The following is a 24,391-nucleotide window of genomic DNA, read 5'->3' as shown; positions in this document are numbered from 1 at the left end:
GGGGTATCCAAATGGCAGACTTCAGTATGTGCTATTTGCAGGCTGAGCTGTGGCACCAAAGCAGGAAATACTGAAAGCATCAAAAATGTGTCAAGTTCAATAAAAAGAAGAAAATAAAACAGGAAAGGCAGCCAGCTGCTCAGCACAGGCCAAACCCTGCTTGCACTGGAGTCAGTGGTCAGCACTGGGCACTGGAAGTTTCCCACGACTGGGATTCAGCACCAGCTACAGTCAAGCCAAGCACTGCCTGGCCACACTGTGGCTCTTGACACACAAGGTAAAAAGCAGAGAAGCTTCTAAAAGCTCCATCCTGACAGCAGGGAAGTGTCAGATGACACTTAAATGGCATTTCATCAGTGACCTCCAAAGTGATTAATTAATAGTACCAGATCCTTTCCCTCTGCATTGTTACAGACCACCACAGCACAGGCAACATGGCAACTGCATACCTAAAGATCATCTCCATCTTCAAAAGACAAAGGGAGAGATTATCCAGAATAGCCATTGATGTTGCCATCCTGTATGACCACATAACGTACCAGACTGCTCATGAGCAGTCAGCTTGTTAAAGACAACAAGGCAGCAGAACCAAGCTCTCAATGCAAGACACTGGAAAAGGGGTGAGAACGGGCAAGGAAGACACACAGGGAAGAAGAAACTAAAATGAAGTCAAATCTCATTGAAATCACAGATGTAGCACCAGCCACAACCAGGGTAAATGAGGCCATGCAGCAGTTATGGTGGAAAATAAGGCAAAACAAATGCACCAAACTTTGCTTTGAAGTCAAGAAATGAATTTTAAAGAGCCAACACGCAGAACCACCCTGGGGTCTGAAAGCCTCAGTCACTGTATTCAGCAGAGCCACAAGGATTTCCAAGCATAAAACACTCAAATGGACAAAATCTGGTATGACAGAGATGTTCATTAGGCTTCTGGCCATGGAGCAGTGTGGCTGACTGCTGGGGAGTCAACCCTTTCCCAGGGCATCCTGCTGTATGTACCACACGAGCAGGGATACCCAAGGCCTCCCTGTGCCAAAGCCTCTTTCCAGCAGCACAGCCACCACAGAGGGGAAGAAAGCAATTAAATGGCAGAAGCTCCCCCTTCTAGAATGGGGCAGAGGTTTTAACCCCAACTTGTTCTTTACTCCCAGACCCAAGCAGGATCCCAAGTGGTTATTTGATGTGGCGCAGCCTGAGACACAGCGTGAAGATTTCAACTCCAGGAGGCAAACAGGATGATCTCCAAATAACACCCCAAGTACCCAACACCATAGACAATACAAAAGTGTAGATTACACACACTCAGCAAAACCAGCACTTTTATTGGACACATCTTGCCAATTCAGTACGGGAACGGGGATACTTGTTTCCATGAAGCTGTCCTGGTGCTGGAGAGCACCCAGAGGGCTACTTTCCATGAGGAGGATGGGATTGTTCTGGATTGTCTCAACTAGAAGTAGATGGGGAAAAAAAAACAAAAACAAAAACAAAACCAGAAGGACAAAGAACAACAGACATGTGGCCACAACGTGTTAACATACAAACAGTTGCAACTGAGCACTTCAACTATGAGTCTTCAATGAAAAGACAACCTTCAAATAGCGTGAAAGGAAAAAGACATGGGTGACTTTCCAAATAGACCCACATCAGAGAGATTAATTGGGAGCAGAGGAGAGCACAACGATGGCATTTCAACAACAAAAGAAAAGGGAGTCCTCTTAACCAGCTTCTCCAATGAGTCCAATCCATAAACCCCCAGCAGATCCAGAGAGATCTTTTTACTACGAGGGGAAAAAAAGTATGCTGTAAGGGGAGATTTACTTGACTCAGCCTCACATCCTACACAGTGCAACGCACAGGAGTAAGCAGGGATGTGAATTTCGTTTTACTCTGCAAGTTGGTTGTAATGAAACAGAGACCCAACGTTTAGTACAGATGGGAAAATGAACAAAATATACGATGTCTTAAGAGGCTTCCTCAATCGTGGACTGTAAAAAGCCAGCTATCTGCACGAGGAAATATGCACAGACAGTGTTACAGGAGGCTTTGTACATAACTAATTATAACTGAGCACCTGAATTTTACGTGATCATCAAATCATATAGCTTAATTATAGCAGCAATTAACTTTCCTGGAGTGCCCTGCAGTAGAGGCTTTGCAAATCGTGGTTGGAACAGTCCTTGTGGGTAATGTGGAAATCAACAGTGAAATTTTGGCTCTAATGGAAAGGAAGAGCCTGTTACTTTGGAATAAGCAAATGAAGAGGTTTTGTCTTACACAAGAAGAGAGTTTAGAGTTGCTTTTTTTGCCAGTTTTATTCATGAAGCAGAGCAGCATCTCCTCTTAAAGTAACAAGGCTCAAACCTGGAGACAGTTTTGAAATCACTCTACTCTTCTCATAGTTGAGCTAATTGCTGTTTAACTCCTCTCCGCTACGTAGCAAGCATCTCTCTACACATAGACAACTCAAAGGTCTGGGGAAGCGCAGCAAACTAGTAAGATCCCTGCTGTTGCACAGACTGATAACCAGAACACGGTGTCAAGGGGGCTTCTACCTCTGGTTTCAGTGAGAACAGGGACTTTGAAATGTATTTAAAAGGAAGAAGGTAAGATGTTTAGGATTATTTTTGATATTTATTTTTAAGGAGCCACTTGCTGCTGCTACCTAGAATACACCCCAAAAGCAAACTGCTTTTCGAGTTGCTATAGATTCCCTGAGCTGTTGTACAAATGCACTTGTGGGTGGTTCCATTTTTAAGTGGTGTTGCAGCAAGATCTGTGCTAAATTTGGCTAGTGAGTGGGGCCTGCAGAAAGTATTTTATCCACTTTCTTGAACATGGGGTTTAGTTTATGCCCATTTAACAATTCAGACCTCCAGATTCAGCAATCACAAGACAAGCTTTAAAGACGCTGATACATAGGAGAGCACTGCTTTGGATTTTCAATTCTAAAATGGTGCAGAGCTTCACCAGAATTATTCTGCTCTAGATATACGTTCCTCTTCTTTTAGTCCTGCATGATCCAAATACTAAACAAATGGAAAGCTACCAGAGCTTTGGGGAAAAAACCAACCACCAAATCCTCATCTTTCTAGCTGGTGGCTTTGATACTCTGGTTTGCCAGCATGATTTCTTGTGTGTTGTAAGTCTGGTTTTATAGTAGTGACTCTCAGTTATAATGTTGACTTTAACTAGCCATTGACTAACAACCTCTAGCAAGGGAAAACTTACAGTGCAGTTATTCTTCCTGCCCCAAAGGCCTGACCCTGCAGGGAAGGAAAGCTTTAGGTGAAGCAGAAAGGTCAAATTTAGTTCTGCACAGTGGTGAGCTTCCCCGAGAGCTCCTTGCAATGAGAGCCTGCACTGAAATGGCAACAGACCATGAGAGTCCAGGCACAGGAGTGAGGTGAAGATGGCAGGAAATAGAATTTACTTTATTAGATCCACTGATGTAATGGGAGCTGAGGCAGGGCATGGTCAGGACACAGTTAACTGTTTTGAATGCAAAAAGGGCATGCACACAGCCGCTCCAGACTTTGTTACTGCTGCAATTGGGGTAGAGCAAGTGAAGAGGCCACCGATGGGAGAGGAATCCTAGGTATCTTACAAGACAGTGTCTCATGGGCAAGGTGGCATGGGCAAGGCACTGACACCAGCCCACTAATCTGCAGTAGCCTGTCCAATGAAAAAGCACAGGTTGCAATGGAGCAAATCATCTCATCTCACTGTTGACTCTGCTGCTTCCAGTCTTCGCTGGCCCTCCATTAAAGTCCTAAACTCTACCAAGTTAATCAGGTTTCATTCAGTCCCAATTGCAAGCACCAGACTGGGTGTAAAACTTCACAGAGAGGTCACCACATCACGACTCTCAGCAGCTGATGGCCTTTCTGTGACAAATGAAGGGCATATGGCTCACAGGGCACTGATTCTCTTGCAAGAAAACTACCTTTTCTGGTAACTCAGGAATAAGGCTAACATTATAGGGCTAATTCTCTTTTCTTGTCATTCCCAATTGCTTTGATAATTTCATATAAAATGTAGTTATAACCCTTTAGACAGCTAGTAAGCATCCAAAGCGACTTACCCAGCACAGCAGAATTGCCATCACCCAGTGGGAACCTCTGGTAACGGGGAATATTAAAGGGGGGCAAAAGGTAGAACTTCTTCTCCAAAAGAGGCTCGAGGCGTGAAGCAGATGGGTCTGCAGGGTGGAACAGGTTATAGACCTGCTGGCAAGCTGGTCTGAGCTGAAAGACTGAAAAGATGAAGAAAAAAAGCCTTCAAGCACCAGTAGCTTATTTGTTAGAATAGAGCAAATATTTGTCTGTGAAAAGGACAACTATTGTGTTGAAAAAACAGTGCGAAGGATTTATCATCTTCCAGTTTAGTCAATTGAAACAGTTTACTACAGTATTGATAGACTCAAGCATTGCCCAGTATGTGTGATATTTGGAAGTACATTTTAAGTAAACTGTACAATCGGTACTGGCTGGAGCACTTTGTGATCTGCTTCCTTAATGTGCCATGAATACCATACATAAAGTTCCGTCTTTACCAGTTTGTCTCATCAAACCCTGCCTTTGCAGCAGGAGATGCTTTCCCCATCCAGTGAGCTCAGCAGTTTACATCAGGACTTACTGTCAAGAGCTGGAATGACAGTTTTTCGCAGTGCAAGAACCAGACCCAAGGGAGAACCAAAGAGGAAGAAATCAGTGATCTCAAATTCAAACTTTCCGATATTTCCTCCATCCAGCATAGTAGAGCTACTGGATCGCCTGGATCCCGGGTCATTCCTCAGAACACTAGAATGTAAACTGGGACAAGAACAGGAAAGAAAGTCAACATTGTATTCAGGCTGTGGTTTCATAACTGAAGGCTGGATTGGTGATTGACAATGAATATAATGTCCCTCTATCCAGTGAAGGAACTGTGCCAATCAACCCACCATGCCTCGGTACTGTAGTTTTACGAGCCAGTAAATTGTCCCCCCAATTACCCCATTATGCCAGTGCATAATTCGGGCTCTAAAACCCAAGCTTCAAGTGGGTTCATTTACACACTCCTATCTCCTCAAAATGTTTGTTCTTTGAGGAATCAAAATCTCTAATCTTCTAGTCAGAATCTGCTACTAGCATAGCTATTTGCAAGATAAAATAACCAGCAAGCCAAATAACTAGAGTAGCAGGGGAAGAAAAGCCGGTTCACAGTGATTCACTCTATTACACATATTACTGCTATGCCTTCTGGTTGGCAACATTTGAGTTCCTTCCATCACCTTATTCTCAAATGTTACGGAAAGCTGTGCTTACCCACTTCTCCTTTTGGAAGTAGTTGGACAAATGTTATAGGATTGAAAAGGAAAAAGAAAATAGAAAGGGGAAAAGATGAAAATCTGCAAGACGGTTTCTAATATCTTTGTGCACTAAGTTTTCACAACAGCTTCTATGCATGTGTATGGCATTCACTGGGAATGGGAATCTGGGGTAATTAACACAGTTAATTAAAACATGCCTGGCTTTCCCCACCTCTTTCAGGTGTCAAATCTGTTGGCAAAATTCAACCTGTGCGCTGCGCAGTGAAGCACAGGTTTAACAAAGACTGCAATTCACATCCCTTGGATACTGAGGAAGTAGCAGCAGGAACTCTTAGGTGAAAACCCTGGGAATCCATCCCCACGTTAGGAAGAGGTGCTTCTTTGCAATCTAGATCTGGGATTAGACAGCGAATGACAGATGTGTAACACTAATAACCTGGTTCACAAAAGGGTTTCTGAGATTCACCTGTTACCACCCAAAAGCAATAAGCTGTAGTTTCATTTACTCTCCAGGTTCTACAGATTCAGATGCATCCCTGCTGGGTTCTTGTTGTAATTAGAAGTGGTGAGCTGAAGGCAGAGTACCAGCAGTGCCTGAACAGGGTGTCTGGAGACACTTTAAAAAGCATCTGAACTGGTTCTACGAAATATGTAGGATCAATGGATACAACAGCAGTCAGGCTGGATAAAGGGCTTACTCGCCTGGAGTCAGGAATGATGCTCTGTGGCCCCAAGTCACGCTCCCAGGTGGTCAACAGCACTGGCTAAGTCTCTGTGTGCAATAGCACTGGCTCATCAAGGCCACCTCTGAAGGCAGTGATGTCCCAGCACTGCTGTGCTCATGGAAACCAGGGCTGCTCAGTCCCTACAATGTGTAGCACTGGAGCAGTTGCTCACACACACTCCTCTGGGATTGCCAGTCAACAAATGAGCAGCTGTAAATACTCATACAATCCCAGGCACAGCTACAGGTTGGGCAGAGAAGAGATTCAGAGCAGCCCTGTGGAGAAGGACTTGGGGGTGTTGGTTGATGAGAAAATGAACATGAGCCGGCTTCAGTGTGCGCTCACAGCCCAGAAACCAACCGTGTCCTGGGCTGCATCAAAAGGAGCGTGACCAGCAGGTCGAAGGAGGTGATCCTGCCCCTCTGCTCTGCTCTTGTGAGACCTCACCTGGAGCACTGTGTGCAGTTCTGGTGTCCTCAACAGAAAAAGGACATGGAACTGTTGGAACAAGTCCAGAGGAGGGCCACGAGGATGATCAGGGGCTGGAGCACCTCCTGTATGAAGACAGGCTGAGGAAGTTGGGGCTGTTCAGCCTGGAGAAGAGAAGGCTGTGTGGAGACCTCATAGCAGCCTTCCAGTATCTGAAGGGGGCCTATAGGGATGCTGGGGAGGGACTCTTCATTAGGGACTGTAGTGACAGGACAAGGGGTAACGGGTTAAAACTGAAACAGGGGAAGTTTAGCTTGGATATAAGGAGGAAATTCTTTCCTGTGAGGGTGGTGAGGCACTGGAATGGGTTGCCCAGGGAGGTTGTGAATGCTCCATCCCTGGTGGTGTTCAAGACCAGGTTGGACGAGGCCTTGGGTGATATGATTTAGCATAAGGTGTCCCTGCCCACGACAGGGGCATTGGAACTGGATGATCTTAAGGTCCTTTCCAACCCTAACTGTTCTATGATTCTGTGAGAAGAAAAATGGGTTTCACTCAGAGTTTGTTTTCCTGCTTTGGCAAATAATGCATCATTCCCAGAGACAGCACCTCTGCTGAGCACCCCTCCCAAGGGATGCTCAAACACCTTCTGCTCATGCCGCACTGCTGTGCATTCTCTAAAGGTGCACATATGCACATGCAGGGCACTATTCTCCCCATTACCAACCCCAGGGAAATGACAAGCTTACTTATGCCAGACACAGGTATCAGGGAGAGTCAAAACAGTGATGGCAAAAGGGAGAGGAACAGGAGGTTACAGCAGAGACAGCCAAAACGAGCACGTTCCCATTTGTGTGATGTGAACGAGCTTCCCTGAGATCACGCTGCCACGACACCCAACTCTGAACCACGTTTAAAAACAAGCCACCTTCAGGGAAGCTACAATTATTTTAGCTGACAAGACTGCAATACATTAAGTTTGGTGTGTCGAAGGAATACAAAGTTATTCAGAACATGTTCAGTTTTGCCAAAGACAGGGCAACAGCAGTGTGCTTCAAACGAAGGCACAAAAGGAAAGGCAGATGTGTGGTGGCAGGATGGATGCAAAGGGGGGTTTGGAGCATTCCACACATCTTTCCATAGCATCTCTTCATGGGGAACGGAAAAGAACGAGAGCACTCATACTGCTAAGCAATTTGGACAGCTTCTCTCCTTTTACTGGGAGCTTGATGCTCTTTTTAAGCAATCAAAAGAAATGAGAGCCAAGGGGAACTCTGAATCTGTCATGCTCCAAGCAACCTACAGCGCCCCATTCTCCCTTTAAAAAGCAGCAGATGTACTGTGCACATTAATTAAACAAGAGCTTATGGATTTCAGAAGCAAACCAACTCATTTACAATAATACAAGTACAGCACAGCCAGAAATAATGTAGTTGTGCAGAAGAACTGAATTTAAACATAAATGTGTGATTGTGATCTCCAGATGCTGCTGTGGCTCGCTGGGCATTGCCCCAGAGCAGCGGGTAGGTCTGATACAGGAATAAAACTGAGTGTCTTTGGCACAAGCTGAAATCTGCAATTGGTATGGACAGGAAGGCCCCTGTGTCTGAGCCCATTAGGAAAACCTGGCTCTGCTCTGCCAGTCTCCTTCATGAAAGCACAGCACATCAGGGCTTGGGTTTTATATGGGAAAATCATTACTTGGTGACAGAGAGGTCAAAGGGGTGTTCTGCTGATGGCTGTGCTGCTCAGTAACGATGGCTGCAAGCACAAGGTGCAAGGACAGGTCTGGGTGCAATGCTGTGCTGTCATGCAGGAGGGGAAGGTGTGAATCACTGCACCCAAGCCTCCTCTGCACCAGGGAGTGAAGGGGAAGAGATGCAGAGAGAGCTCATACAGCAGCTTCAACCTGTCCCTTTTCCTGAGGGAATCTTGCTCTTGAGCTGTAGGAAAAGACTTATTTCTGACTTAAGATCTAAAGGTAGATTTAACAAAAAGTGAAAGTCTAAAAGAAGATGAACCATTCCATTGGTGCACTGAACAGCACCAGGACCCCCAGGTGCTGTTGGGAGCAGGCACAATCCTTTGGAGACAGAGCAGGGAGGACCAGGATAATGCTATCTGAAATGACAAACTGCAATCCATCATCTGTGTCAGGACCACTGCTGAACCAGCAGCAGCAATGGAAAGACTGCTATGAACATTGCATCAGTTAACAAATGTGCCTCTGAAAGTCCACCTGAAGAAGCTCAGGAAGGTGATACTGGGGGATTTGATAGTCAGCAACAAATCCGAAACGCAACCTTGGTGCCATTGAGTAGCCCTGGCAAGGGACAGAATTCAATCCCCTTTCCCTGCTCCATATGGGGGACTTGGATTGCTTTGGCAAATAGTCACACAGACAGAACAATCCCCACGCACAGTTGGAGGTTGTTCCATGTACCAGCTCAGGATGTCTCATCCAGAGCATCCTGCCACCTTGACAGCAGAAACCTGCTCCTGCAACAGGAAAGGGCACTGAGATTCAATCTCACACTTGAAATAGGCCAAAATTAAACGATACTCAGCTTACACCTGCCTTTCCCAAGAACAGGCCAGCCAACTCAAAACTCAGCTTTCAGAGATGCTTTGGGATTAATACAACATTGGATTCCCAGCTCTGCTTCACCATCTTCCCTGGCATGATTTCTACATTTGCTTTATGACCTCCATCCCACACTTGCAGCAAAAAAGCAGTTACCTGACTGCCTTAACTGTCAAGTAACAGGATGAAGGGTTTCTTGCCATTGTAATACAGATGCAGGAGAGCAGCTGGAGTCTCTCACTGCCACTCAACAAGGGAGCTGTTCCTTTTATTTCTGCCTATACAACACCCTGAAATCTATATCCCTCTAATCTCAACTGAACACTTTCCTCCACCTTGCTTATCACAGGATGACAAAGCAACATTTGGGTTTCACAGATGCACCAATCTCAGCTCCAGACTATTGCTGGCTCTGTTCTTTCAACATCCTACCTTGAAAGAAAGGCCTGATGCTGCTTTATCGTGTCCAGTTCGTAGGTTGATGAATCACTCCTTTTCCGTGGCAGCTGCTTCTTTGGATCTTCTCCGTTGCTACGGGGAATATCAATGTTGCTCCTACTGAGGTGTCTGCTGGCTTCCAGATTAGAGCCACTGGAACAATAGCTGTTATTCACCGTTATTCCAGGAGACAGGAGGTCGGTGTCCTGGGATTTGAAATATACGGATTTAGCACTCTAGCAGCTGAATCAGGAATACACCCACATTATAACCTTCTTCTTCCATCCTCCTTTCCCCACCTACCCCTAGATCCAGTTGAGAGCAATGCAGCATCTCAGACCAAACACTTCCTAAGAGTGTGGGTGAAGCAGGTGTGAGCGATGCTTCACATCAGAGGGTGAAGCATCCCTGTTCAGAGCAAATGCACCCAAACTGAGACACATATGAACCTTAAGACATGTGTTTGCCATTAATAAGGAGTAGAGCCTTTGTTGTTTCATGGAAGGATCCCTAGAAAAACAGGGGCCACGGAGATGCTGTGGCCAGAAGACCTATTCCCAGTAGACACTTAGAGCCACCATTACCTGGACACTCACAACGCTACCTCTCCGGCTGCTGTTCTGGCTCTCAGACACAGTTTGATTGCTGTAGCATAAGGCATCAAATCCCAGGATTCCTCCAACACAGTCCCCGACCAAGCAGACCTGAGAAAGGCAACAGAAGCGGGTCAGGGGAAGCAAAAAAAGCTCCTTATGCTCAGTTCAGAGCTAACAGTTAAACAGTGATGGATTATACCTAGGAAAGCTGCAGTAACAGGATGCCCAGTGCTTTCATCAGTAACACTATTCAGTCAATGAACATCCACACCTACCCTGCAGACTCTTGTTATCTAACACAGCTAATGTGTTCTGGCTGTCCCCACCAGCTGACTGGAGCGCAGTGAAAGCAGCACAGAGCACTGATCACAGCACTAACTCCAGCCTCAGAAAACCAAGCTTGATTCCCTCCTCGCCAGCTCTCCATGCTACTTCAAGCAAGATCCTCTGTGCTTCTGCTCCTAGTTTGTATCCTGAGGAGGTAACACTGTCCTGACTCCAAGGGTATTGCGCAGACAGGCACAATAATGCCCTGAGACCCCTGGGCAGGAGAGGGCTGTCTGGGTCCTCTGGCATATATAGCTGGCTGGGAAGAAGCTCAAAGTGAATAAATGACACTACAGCAGTGCAATGTGATGGCTAGTCCAATAGCTTAAACCCATGAGGGGCTAGAGAGCCACTCTGCCCACAGTGCTACACACAGTCATGGTCTTTTATGGGGTGCAGCACCTGCAGAGTCTCAAAAAAGAAACCCACTTCTGTGACATCCCCAACACGAGCTGCTGAAGGCACTTTAAAGGCAGGAATCTTTAAACAGCCTTGGTTTGCAACAGGAGGAGAGATCGTGTTTACTAACAAAGGTAGCATGCCCGATTTGGAAAGGTGTGTCATGCTGAAAGCTGATTAACTTCACAGCTTTGTAGCTTCATTTCTGAACACAAGCTCAGGCTTTGCTTGGAATCCCAAAGGTTCAAGACAGAGAATAAGCAATAATCTCTCTCTCTCAGAAAGAAAGAAATGGAGGCACAACACTTTCTTATTGCAGCTCAACACTGTCATGTTTCCATCCCTCCTGAGAGATTAATGGAAAAGACAGCTTCAGAAAGAAATTGCTTCACTTGTTCTTCCCTTTATTGTGGCTATAAACAGCCTCTGGCTCACCTGGCCATTGAATGACATGCCCTCCTGGGATCTGATGAACTCACTGTAGGCCTGGTTGGCTCTGACGATGACTGTGGCCACTGCTTCTTGGTACTGTGGGGATGACGTTGCTAGCAGAGGGAGTGCAGCGAGGGGAATGTGATCCTGGCTGTTGGACAGGCAGCCTTCGTCATAACTATATGGGCTGAGGCTGGAGAGAGCAAGAGACATTGGAAATATTCAGCCTTACACACAAAGTGGGGAAAACCATGTGCAGAAGCACAGTCACTACTGTAGTTCATTAAAGAAAGCCTCAAGACACAAAGGCCATTTATCCACTGTGAATGGGTGAGAGCTTAATAAATCTTTCCCTCACATCAAACGTAAATCTTCAAGGACAACATACTTACATTAACAGAACAACCTCAGACAAGGAATTAAAGCCTTAGTATTTATTGGATTAATTAAAATAGATCAATCTCAGAACTCTTACTGCACGATTACTGTATTCACTACAGCTAAGTATGAAATCGAGATTGAATGCCTCGCTAGTACATTAATAAGTGCATTCTCAAAGCACGGTCAGAGCTTTCAGTACGATATGCAGAACAGTTCAGGGAAGCAAATCAAGAAATCATATAAAGAAAACAAAGCCAAGATTGAAAAGAGTGCCTGTGATAAAGCAGCATCAACTTACCTGGACACCAGTGAAAATGCTTCGGAGCAGATGGCTGGACAAGGGACTAGTCTGATGGCAATGCGTCCAAGAGCAGCTGGGTAATGTACCCTCATCACTGTGTCAAACACAGTCGTGATGGTGTTGACATCCCCTTGCTTAGAGCTCTGGTCACCGCTTCCTGAGTCCAGGATGTTCCCTCCATGGAGTACCAAGAGGAGGACATGGATTTTACTTGGCTGCATTAATGGCTGTGCTGATTCATCCTAGGTGGGAATGAAAGAGAGCACAGCAGAAAGGCTTATTTTCCAAAGAGGTTTTACTTGGTCCGAGTGCATTTTAGGCAAGTTTTATCACCTTTTCCTCCCCAAGCTCACACATGGTTGTACAATGCACTATCCACATCAAGTCCTGTCATGGATGAGGCAAAAACATGTGTGAAGCAATATATTTCCAGGAGAAATGGTATCAGCCATGATACAAGGAATTGGCAAGCCCACATCTAGGATGCCAAGCTCAGTCTGGGCGATCTACACACAAAGGTGGTTGCAGTGTGAGGAGGACCAGTGCCAAAGGACCAGAAGCACGGAGCCCTTTCAAACAGAAACTGAAAGAGTTCAGCCTGATTTGCTGTGCAAAGCTACCCTAGAATGAAATGCCTGCTTTCAAACACAGTGGAGAGGAGTGGAGAAAGCAAGGGAGGCAAGAGAAGCACTTAAGGCAAAGGACAGCACAGGAACAACCACAAGAACCTAAACTGATCCTGAATGAAGCGTAGACTGAAAATCAGGCTTCTAAACACAGGAGAGATGAGGTTTTAGAGTAACACCTTCAGGTTTGTTGGCAAGAAGCTGAACTGTCTTCAAGAAGGACTGTGCTTAATTCATGGCAACGGGCATTAGATACACCTGGACACAACAGCTGAGAACCTGACTACTCCTTCACGCACAAATGCACACACGCAGCCTCAGTGTAATGACTGTCCTAAGCAGAAGGAATGCTGAAAGTAAAACAAAAACCTGTAAGCAGGTGAAACGTGGCAGCACTAAAGACAAGAACTGTGTGTGTCAGAGGGGAAAAGTAAAGAAATAAAAGATGGGTGTTGCTCTCTGTTGGGGTGCTGAGCTCAGCTGCAGCAGTAAAACACATTGAGCAGAAGTAACAGGTCAGCAAGTGGCAAGCTGCTGGGCAAAGAAGTCGTAGGAAGAGATCAGTCATTGCATTTGTCTGCCTAAGGCAGAAGTTATAAATAAGAGTTCAGATTTGCTTATGCTGCTGCAAAAGAGGAACTGAAAAGCTTTTTCTACCCAGTTCCTGTGAGCTCAGTCTTTCAAGACCCTGTGACCCAAGGACTGGCCAGCATCTGGTTGGGAGAGTGCTGCATGGACACAGGAAAGGTTTATTTTGTCTGTCCAAGTCATTTGCTTATTATGTTGAGTCAATTCCTTGCCTAAACAGGCTACAGTATGGGGGAAAGAGGGAAATGCATCTGAACTCCAGAACGGATTATCACTAGTGACTGCCAGAACAGCTCTAAGCCCAATCCTGATGCCCCAGGAGCAGGCACAAGAGCATCCATTTGTATTGGTTGCATATTATAACACAACAGAGCAATAACTGTTCTAAGTATCTATTCCCTACCAGGGCTTTCAGTGTTTACAGCTCCCATATGGACTCAAATCCCCCACCCTAACACCTCTGAGATATGTGAAAGCAGGTACTGGTCTTTCCTCCTGCGCCTTATCCCTTGTGCTAGCAGAGACAACAGTTGAGAACATCACAAGCAACTCCCTGCTGAGGCAGAGGAACAGCCATTGGGAAGGGGTGTGGAAGGGGTGGAGGGCACCAGCATTTTCCATTTGGCAAATTCTTCTCATTTTAGCATCTTTAGTCACCTGTTGTCCTTTGAGCAGTGACTGAGTCCCAGACAAACCTGCTGGTGGGAGGAAAGCATGCCCAGGCACACATTAGCAACCTAACAACTAGCTTACATTTTTACCAGATCCTGTTAAAGCATGTCTTAATACACGGCCCACCACAAGTATTAAAATTCACATTCAAGTCTGTAATAAAGATTTTCCAGGCCTCCCGCATGACAATGGCCTTTAATTATTTAGTACCATTACAGTGTATTAACGCCTGCTCTTTAAACCTCCTCTGATGTCAGCTTACAGCGCCTGCAAAGTGAACTTTTGCCCAGCTGGAGGCATGGGAGGAGCACTCTCAGCACCACTTTTGCTTTCAGACAAATGTTTTAAGTGCTCATGTGAAGAACAACGTGAGTCACCAAGCTCAGGTCATCCAGAAGTTTATCAGCAGTCATTTGGAGGCAGCCATCTGTTCATTAACCTCTGCTCTTGAAGGAAGTGGGGAATATGCAAGGAGCTCTGCTGATTAGTTCAGGGGTGGAGGTGGCCATTTAGAACCTTCTTGTAAGATCTGGAGTCCCATTCCTGAGCTACCCTGTGGTGATGGAGCCTCTGAACCTGAAAATCAGTGCAACGGTGGCTAGGAATTTCATACTGTTTTAGCAGATCGAACAACTACAAATGCTTGTCTTTCTGTCTTTCTCACCTTAGTTGGAAGTCTGTTCTTTTTCTAAAATGAAGGCAGAAGTTTGTGCAGCCCTCTGAAGAAGACAACAAGTTCTCCAGCTCATCTTGAGCTCTAAGAGAAATCTTAGAGCTGTGACTTGCTGATCTTGAGGTGGCTACAGCAGTTCCCATCCCATCCTCTCCCCGTGGCCCTTGGGCTCTTAGTCTCTTACAAAAAAGCCAATCCACCACAACCTTACAACCTGACACAGAGTAATACAACCACCCTCTCTGCAAACAGCTGCATCATCTCCACAGCACAGACAGGCAGATACTTTAAGGGTAGGATGAGTACAGCCATTCCTAGATGCATTGTCTCACTAGGACACTGAATGGCAAAAGCCTTTATATGCAAGTCTAGAAAGCCAGGGTGTGCGTGTGTTATTATTTATTATGTTATCCAGAGTGCTGATATAGGCTATGCTATAACTGGCTTCCAGACAAGAACCTGAGCAGCTCCAAAGAGAGGGCTACAGCCAAGCTATGTCACTTGTAGCACTGCAGCCTGCACCTTGGTGTTGCAGTAACATGGCTCTCCTGCTTCCACATCCATGCTAGCTCATTCAGCGTTAGCAGGATAGCTCTACCCAGCAATGCCTCAGCCTGCAGTTTATCCCCACAGGATTAGTCTTTTTTTCCAGCTGGATACTTGATGCTGCCTGCAAACTACAGAGCATTTTCTATATGATGTTCAAAAGACAAGGGAAATAATCCCTTCAACCTAGCCATGAAGTACACAGCATGCTGGTGCAGCTCGGAATGACACACAAAGCCAAGACAGGGCTCACAGCAAAGGGAGCCATTTACCCCACAGAGACATATTCCAGCAACAAAGGATCTCATTACAAGAAACTGAAGCACTTACTTCAATGATGCTGAGCCTCTCCACACTGGAGCCAACGTGGTACTCTGCTGATGTCTCATGATACAAGTCACCTGGAAGCACAGAGGTTTAAAACATCAGCGCTGCAAGATGCTCTTTGGCAGACACTCTTCCATAAAGACACTGTTTGTGCCAGTGCCTCTCAGCCTCTTCTGCCTCACATCTCCTTAATGATTTCCCCAAATTGCCCTCCCCTCCCTCCTCCTTCCCCCCTAGGAAGCCTGAGCAATGATGGGTCACTTATTTTCCAGCAGTTTCTCATTCGCTCGGTAAGCACTGAGGACATTAGCTAGCATTTCTCTCATCACAGCAACCCAGTATCGCTGCTTTAATAAGGATGGCAACAATGGGAAATCCCTGCATACTTGTCAGAAGTGATTGGTTTGTGGGAAAATAAAAGGAATTGCTTGAACTGTGCTGGGGGAGCAGAGATCTGATGCGCTCACACGTCTGTGCCTACACAGAAAGACTTTGTACCAGAAAGTGTCATCTTCCACCGCGTTGCTACACGCCTGAGGAGCTACCTTCCTTTCCAAATGTAGTAACAATGAGCAGAAAATAAACCCAAGGCAGATACAGACAAGAACAAAGGATGGAGCAAGAGGAAAGAAAAGCGAGGGGAAATTCAAGACAGAATATTTCATCATTATACAAGCGAACCCTGGCTGTCGCACAAAGGAGCCTAACCAACACGGACAATAAAAGAGAATCAAGAGCTCTCCATCCCAATTCCAACTGGGCAATTCTTTTTCAGCAGCACTGGGCAGGCATTTTTATGCTCTGTCTCAGCTTCTTCTTTTGTGAGATGAGGATAACAAGTTTTACCTTTGTCAGAATGTGGCTGTAACAATTGCTTGGAAACACTGTAAAACAGCACATGCAGTTTTGATTTAAAAGAAAGTTACCTTGGACATCATCGCATTCGGGGGTTTCAATTTTATCCATCAGATCATTGGAACTCCACTTGGTTATTTCTTTCGGGAACATTTCCTCATTGTCAGACAAGTCCTCTTTAAAACAGAACAGATTTTTTTGGAGTCACACACACAAATATACAGACAAGAGCACAGAAGAGGATTTTAAATAAAAGTAAGGCCCCGTAACCCTATGTGGTCTTAAGAACATTTGGATGGCTCATGTCATAATAAAACAGGTATTTTACCAGCTTTTGTGATATAGAAACCAAAGCACCTTTTGCAGAGCACACAAAATGTTTTAGTTGTACGTTTTTAACAAAGAAAACTCCCAAAGCAGATTAAAAATAACATGGATTCTAATGCTACCATCTCAGGTACCAAGTTTGATGTTTTCCTTGCCAGATTTCCTGATGATGCTAACGCAGCCAGAATGCTCCTGGACAGGAGAAGACAAAGCACCATTTGCTGCTGGGATCCTCCCAGTTCCATTTGAAAGCTGTACTATGTCTTTGGGGGAGGTAGCGACAAGAATCACTGTTGTTAATAGAATGGAATACCTAAAAAGGCATGAGTAATAAAGGAAATGTGAACTCCCCAGGCTATCTTTAGCCTGATTTCCTTAGGAGATGAGACTTGTTTGATCACACTGAGTGCACGTGGCTGCCCTTTCCCTCCTACCTCAGGATCTTCTGAATCCCCTGGCTCCGTTCAACCACAGCTGATAAAGAATAAGGGTCCCAAAAATATTACATTCCTAGAAGTGTAATTAAAGAGACGTATAAAGGAGAGACCCTATAAAACACCCTACGGTAGTATCCAAACATAAGCATGATTAATAGCCTTGCTCTACAGCAGACATCAGAGGATTTGTGACAGGTTTGTTTATTGTTCTGTGCTTAGTATTTCTCTCCTGAAAATTCTGGGCTTGCAGATTTAATAAAGAGCTATAAGCATAATAATAACAGCAGTAATTGCAGATGTCTTGAAGATCTAAAAGCTACGATCTTCAGAGTCCCAGACTAGGATTCCCCCTTTCTTGTTGCTGTACAGTGGCTAAGAAAAGAATTGGTTGGAAGAATCCTAGGATGGGGAACAAAAAGATTATGAAATGTATTCATCTTTTCAGCAGATACGAGCAACAGCTTTAAATATATATATATAAAAGGGACTAACTTTACATCAATCAGCATGCCATTTCCTTTTTCAGCTACAGCAAAAACTGAGTCGATCCCCATTTCCCTGCACAAAGGAGTGTGGAGCTACCTGTTCGGAGCAAGTGGAAAGCACAGGCATGCAACACACATGCTGGCAGAGAATTAAGAGGAAGATTGCACTCAAAGCTCCTCCAGCAACTTAATCTAAATATTAAACTTATTTCCTTGAGAGGTTTAATTACAGCCCTTATTGCTGCTCAAGGGATCACTGAACGGGATATTACTCCCGTTATTAGCATTTATTACAGGATAGATATTAGATATTACTGTATTTGTCACTCTCTTTACCAGAGTATGCCAGTGAATGAGGATGAGTGGGAAGCCAGTGACAAGACATGTTCTCGGGCTCAGGTTACTCCCACTGCTCTGGGAGGAAATGTGTGTGTGTATGGGAAGCACTTCTGAGGAACTCTGCTTGGTGTTGACTCACATCCTGATCCGTGCCAGTTCCCATGGTACCGACCCCAGAAGCCTCTCTGGCAGGATGAGCAGCAAGCCGTGGCTTCATCGCTGCTCACAGACCTGGAGCTGGGACGTTTCATCTGCAGGCCAAGGGGCAACAAGAGGTCCCTCCCAAAGGAAGGGCTCTGTTGAACAGCACACACATCAAGGATTCGACTCGGAAGCCAAAATCCCATCAGGAGTGGCAGATTTTCAAACCCAACTGTGTGGATTGCAGAGGACAAGCTGTATGTAAATGGCTGGAGATGCTGAGTGCCACCAGAAGAGGAGCTGCTTGTTCTGTTAGCAAGCTCCTAGAAGTATTGCAACAGAGATGCTGATACCAACTGTGGCACAAGGCTCGTTTTTGTTAATCCTCCTTCCTAGGCCTGTTAAGAGCATGTCAGGGTCTCCCTGGATCCCAGGCAGAGCTGTCTCTTTCTCAGTTTTATCACTAATTAAAAAGGCAAAAAAGCAGGTGGATAGAAATGATGCTGTTTTGATGACTCACTCCTCTTTTCTTGCATATATATTGCAGCAATAAATCCCTTACACGGGTTTTGTAGGTGCAATGTAAGTCAATAAATAAGAGACACATAAACTAAGTTGGCCCTTCTCCCTTGCAGGCAAGAGACACATTCATCCCCTGACTTGCACTCATCCCAGCCCTTTAAGCTGTTGTTGTACAAGTCACTACTCCACAACAGCATGCTGCTTGCTGACCCGCAATGCATACCTAAATACTGGATGTGGGAACTCTTGTGGAACACGATACTGTATGTTTTCTGAGAGTGAACTTTAGCTGAATGTCAGTGAAATTCTGCCTGGCAAAACTGGGGTGTCATCTTCTAACAACTGCATTTCACAGAAAGGTCACCAACTTCATCAGCACACGTTGCCATCTAACTTAGATTAGCATTACAAGCCCGGAGAAGAGTCCATCTGTTGTCAGTAGAGACAGAGCCCTTCAGGCTTAAGTATGCATTAAGTACAAGATATAAAACGAGTGCAGTGGAACACAGCTTCTTCTCACATACATGCACAGAGAAAGAAAGAAAAACCAGAGCTTTCTCCTAGCACAGGTATTCAACATTGCTTTGAGAATTCTGGAGTCAACACTGGCTAATTCTGGTACCTTGTTACATTCACTATTGTATTGCTTGGACAGGGAGAATAAGGAGTTAAGAAAGGCAAACTTGGGTCTCTTCAGGCCCAGACAGGACAATCAATCACACGCCCTACTGATTAAGAAATAAATTAGAAAATTAACCAGTCAGAAGGAATCCGACTCGCAGGACACACCCACAGCACAATCAGTACTGCTGGATTTTGCCCACATTCATGTGCACCAAATAGAACCCAGCTCCAAAGGTTAAGACTGTTCAAGATCCCTTCAAATAGATCACACCGAATCCGAAATGTCGCTGTGTTACATGTAAGGATCTGCTGGGTGATGCTGAGGATGCCTGAAGAAGCTGCACTGATGCTGCACGTATCTTGGTGAGAAAGGAAAAGACTTCAAGCAAAGCAAAAAGGTCTCGCTTCCTTCCCCTCTCACCCCCCACCCTCATGCCTTCCGTTCTCTTACCCCACCGTGTCAGGAAACAAACGCTGGTTTAGGGTTCACATACCATGTGCATCAAAGAATTCATCATCGGAGCTGTCATCTGAATCTCTGGCAATGCTCTGCATCCTCCACTCCGAGATACTATGGCGTGAGGGACTCGCTGCAAAACACAAACCAGCCTTATGCGATACGCGTCGCCGACAAGACAGAGAGTTCCCAACATGATCTTTGCTGGAGGAAGTCCTGTGCTCTCTATGAAAACTGGCTGCTGTGATGTTAAAAACACAAAACCCCGATGATGCTGGTGTGATGTCAGTGTACTGCTTTACAGCTCCTGTTTGTTTACTGTTGGGAGAACCTGACAGCGAGATGCTACATTAAAGCAAGCTGTCTGTACCACTCTTGTGCTATTCTGAATGGCAGTTATTTATAATTGTTAGGAGGACGTGGAAAAATCAGCTGGGTTTTAAAGTTTGGCATTAGGAAGGATGCAGGCTGGCTGGAAGCTCTGAGCAGCACACAAACCATGCCCCTGCTTCGCTAACTTTCGGGTGGGGAGCTCAGCAGAGCAGCCTGGCTAGAAATAAATCTGTTTTCTGGAAGGAAATTGCTTCCACACAAATTGGATTAGAGATCTATTTAAACTTTAAACTTGAATGATTTAAACAACATGCTATCCAGCTCCTTCATAGGCAGCTGTCAGAGCGGCTGTCCTGATGGAGACAGGAGAAAACCCAACGGTCCTTTCGATTCGTGTTTGCCCTTCTGCTCTCACACCTACTTGCTCCCTCTCATTTTCCCCTCAAGAGTGCCCTGCACTAAATATAAGCCTATTATGGCCTTTTGCTTTTTCTCTTTGATTTCAGCTACTTTAGGAATGAGCCTGAACACTTCTTGGCTGAACTTGGTACAGAACAGCCGAAGGGAGCAGTGCCCGGAGCACAAGGAGAGTGACAGTTTCTCCCCTCGATCACACAGCACACACAAAGCACTTGCAGCAGGCACCAAAACCTAAACACAGCAAAGCCCCGAGGAGGCTGACAAATTCTCCTTTAGCATACACAAAGATGCTGGAAGGCTCTTGGTTGCTGTGACAGCTGCATGAGCCATTTCATGCTATTGTTGCAACGGCATCGAGTATGTTAAGTGAAATCCTGATTTTGCCACCCGCTTGTCACGTGGAAAGAGGCTGGAGCCCCTTGTGCAGAGCCATCTACACGCAGCTCAGCAGCCCCCAACCACCCCAGCAGCCACCTCTGAGGCAGCAGCAAGCAAGGAGGTTGGCAGCGCAGAGCTCACTCACGCTGGAGTGACGTCAAGGCACTCGTATAATAGCTGCTAAAAATAGAGCACGTAATAACATATGGGATGGCGACAAGGGTCGTGCTGTCACCACAGGTCTCATGTGGGATGGAAAGAACCAAGATCTTGGGGGCTGCTGTTGTCAGCTGGAGGTAGCGGTGAGCCGAGGCAGCCCTCCTTGCTTCCATGTGTTAAGATGCTGCCAGCATGAAGGAGGATTAAAATATCTGCGTGACGTACTTCCCAGCACATCACAATTAATTTCTTTCATTATTTCTTCTTGTAAAAACCGAGGCATTTGAAAGAAAATTCGTGCTTTGCTGCCAGTGAAAGCCTTCGGGCGAAATCCTAAGAGGTCTGAAAACTGCAGCTTCCAATGAACACATCAGCACTGGAAGAAGGGGCTCGTAACAAAAAAAGCACAATAAGAGATGGGCACATCAATATAAAATCCTGATGCAAGGAAAGGAGCCGGCATTTGTATCTTTATACACTGATTTATGAAGCATCTGGTAGGTTCTTCCCTGGGGCTCACTCCAGTGAGTCATTGCAAGGTAAAACTACTGCTCATCTCTCATTCACCCCGCCATGGAATCAGTAATGGAGTGGTAAATAAAAATGGAGACTCAGCTCTCAGGATTTAATGCATATGAGAGATGGAGAAGCTTCAATCACCCAAGTGTCCCCCTCCACCAGCACTGCAGGAGATGCTGCCCCTTGGGGCTTTCAGAAAAGTCAAGATGTTTTTGCCCTCTTACTGTGAGAGCTGTTACCCTGCTGTAAGAGAAGGGGGAACTGCTGAGATTCAAGCCTTCTGTCTGTACCTCCCTGGGGATTCACCCCTTTGTACAGAATGGTCTGAGGAAGGGAGAGTTTATTCCAGCAAAAAAGGTAACTGACAGGGGGAGGTGAATGACAACATCCAGGAGTCAAAGCCAAGTCCTTACAGGGCATCCACAGAGGCAGCTTTAACAGCAAAATCCCAAAAGCTTCCTCAATGGTGTTCAAAAGGAAATATAAACCTGACCCATGGTCCCACCTAATCCCAGGCTGTGAGGTCTGGTTTCTGAACAGCTCAGCACATCATCACCAGTGGACAGCAGGTACCCTCAACCACCTTTTTTGGGGGTACCTGCCTGAATCTCCCTAGTAGCTAATGGGGGGACTTTGCTGTGTGAGCTACACCACAGCACCGCTGGAGCCAAGCACTTGCATTTGAAATGAACAGCATGTAGTAATGCATTAAGTCTGGCCAAGGAGCATGGAATTCCTGTTGTAGCTGCCTCCTGGAAAACCAGAGGCAGTTAACAGGGACCCACAGCCTGGCCAGTTCTGACACAGCAGACATCCAGAAAGGGAGCACCACTGAAGCACCAAGCCTTATAAAAGCCACCAGTGGCTCCTGGGTAACAAGGACGAGCTCTCTTTGTGCCACTGTTTGTCTTGTGAGACCCAATGCTGCTAGCAAGCTGCTGCTTGCTCTTCTACTGCTTTTTTATATAATTTCTCTGCTTTTGAGATTAGCAAGAACGGGATGCCCAGAAACACTGCCAAACCTGTAATGGGGTCACCTGAGAAGACTGAGCTTGCAACACCAGCAGAGGAAGCCTCTGAGTTACAAGGACTCACAAGAGAAATATGCCTTGTCCCAAAGAAGCCAGCCACAAGGAGCCATACTCCTGCCTCCCAAAGCCCAGTCTCTATGCAGTTAGAAAAGCAGGTCATCAGCAGCATCTTACCTCCTCTCTTTGAAGATCGTGAGGACTTGGAAGAGGTTGACCACTGCTTGGTGAGTGATCTTCCAGAGGCTGTTTCACTGTTACCAGCAGCATCCTCTGTGTCAGCAGGTGAAACTGTGTTGGCTTCAGCATCCTTCTCACCAGAAGCTTCTTTGACACCGTGCTGCTCAGCATCATTTTCACTGCAGAACTGGGCCATCTTCTGAGCCAGCATCAACTGTGCCTCCTTCTCCAGCTGCCGGATATCCTCAATGGTGAGCCCATACCATTCATCCTGCCAGCACCATGCCTGCCGATGGGCACGGACCATGACCTTCCGCAAGCCTGCAAAGCCAAAATGCCTGTCACCAGTGCCTGTCACAGCAGGAACTGATTTGTCCCTTCCCAAAAGCTCAAGACATTGTGGCAGCAGCATCACAACCACAGTGCTATAAACTGCAGTACAGGACCTTCTTATACCAAGTGCCAGGATGGCAAATCAGTCACTTCATGTACTTTATCTTAATTCCTATTTTATTAATTCTTATCCTTAATTCTTATTATCCACAAGAGTTTCAAGTGTTCCTTGATGAACACTGCATAGGTCACTATAATTGTCACATGACGGAAGCACATCCCACATGAGCAGTGATAAGCCTAAAACTCCTTGGAAACCCGGTTTCTGCACCTGGTTTCTATATATCAGCAAAACAGCATCACAAATAAGAGCTTCTGAGATAATGGGATGGGAAGCAAAGTAAGGGAGGGAATAGAGACGCTTTATTTTGCAGATAGCATCTGTCTTCTGCTGCATGAGAAAAATGGAGCTGGCAAAGCCAATTTAAAAACCTTCAATGTATCACATCTCTGAAAGGAAGAACTGTCTCAATATCAACATCCAATGCTCCTGACTGGGCACAGAAACTTTCCACCAAGACTTAAACTTACTGACTAACATCATTGTATGACCAAGGCTTTTCAGAGTAGTCAACCTGGGATTTTCAGCCAATATTATTGCTGAAAAGCGCATGATAGGTCAAAGCTCCAAACTGGTATTTATTACTGATGGGAGCACACAGCAGCAATGGTGCTTTTAAAAGCTTCTATAAACCCTGACAAACTAATCCTCAGGAGCCCTTCTGGAAACAACAACAACAAAAATCACTATTGTCCCATCTTTAATGACTGGAAAACTGAGGCAGAGATGGGTTGAAGAACGTGCCAAACACAGCGGTGGGATTATGGATCCTCTGATGCTAAGTCCGGAGCAGAAACACACTGCCAAAAAGCTGGCAGGCAGGGTACCCATCCTCTCACTCTAATGAAGAGCACAGCCAAAGACCACAGGTCACAGCACCACCACTGCTATTGCAAGACAGAGCAATCAACAGCCTACATTAAAACCATCTAGGTGTTGAGAGCTGTAGATCAAGCTCTCTAGCATGGCCAAAGCTGGATGGTCCCACTGCAGGCAGGGTTTCTAAGGTATTTCCAGCAGCATGTGCTTCCCTGTTGTAGAGAAACATTAGATCTCACCACTGTCATGGTTTCTGTCACGTTCAGCCTAAATGCCTCATTTGTTTTTAGGATTCACCCTTATTTTAAAACATACAAAAGCTTATTTTTATGCGTTTATTTCCTGCCAGGTCTGAGCACTTTACTGCCTGCTCTGCTCTTTGCTTTGTTCTTAATGCCACCAGCCATCACAAGTCAGGAGGATATAGCCATGGAGAGCAGCAGCTAATGCAATGGACCAGCTGAACCTGAACTTCATTTGCACAGTGAAATTAAATCTATCAATATTTTATGCACTTCTCTGCCTGGTTCTCAGAAGGGAGCTCCATGTAGGA

General features: G+C 45.6%; 1 protein-coding gene across 12 annotated transcripts in view; it reads right to left on the bottom strand.

The window, feature by feature from the left end:
• PITPNM2 (phosphatidylinositol transfer protein membrane associated 2) overlaps positions 1–24,391 on the bottom strand; it is a 133,443-nt gene that overhangs the window by 18,114 nt on the left and 90,938 nt on the right. For 6 of the 12 annotated variants that reach the window (XM_061466230.1, XM_061466234.1, XM_061466237.1 and 3 more), the window contains exons 7-17: positions 22,563–22,886; positions 19,586–19,681; positions 16,288–16,392; positions 15,365–15,435; positions 11,927–12,171; positions 11,251–11,440; positions 10,078–10,197; positions 9,488–9,699; positions 4,642–4,817; positions 4,088–4,258; positions 1,304–1,453 (exon numbers count right to left, since the gene is read on the bottom strand). In XM_061466230.1, coding sequence (XP_061322214.1) covers positions 1,304–1,453; positions 4,088–4,258; positions 4,642–4,817; positions 9,488–9,699; positions 10,078–10,197; positions 11,251–11,440; positions 11,927–12,171; positions 15,365–15,435; positions 16,288–16,392; positions 19,586–19,681; positions 22,563–22,886 — 1,860 coding nt within the window. The other 6 variants (XM_061466235.1, XM_061466236.1, XM_061466238.1 and 3 more) reach the window with 3 other exon arrangements.

Source organism: Pezoporus flaviventris, unplaced genomic scaffold, assembly GCF_033815535.1.
Source record: "Pezoporus flaviventris isolate CSIRO_AGI_PZ_B2104156 unplaced genomic scaffold, CSIRO_AGI_Pfla_v1 ptg000041l, whole genome shotgun sequence".
NCBI classification, from domain to species: Eukaryota; Metazoa; Chordata; class Aves; order Psittaciformes; family Psittacidae; genus Pezoporus; species Pezoporus flaviventris.
This window is presented reverse-complemented; position numbering and strand designations above follow the sequence as displayed.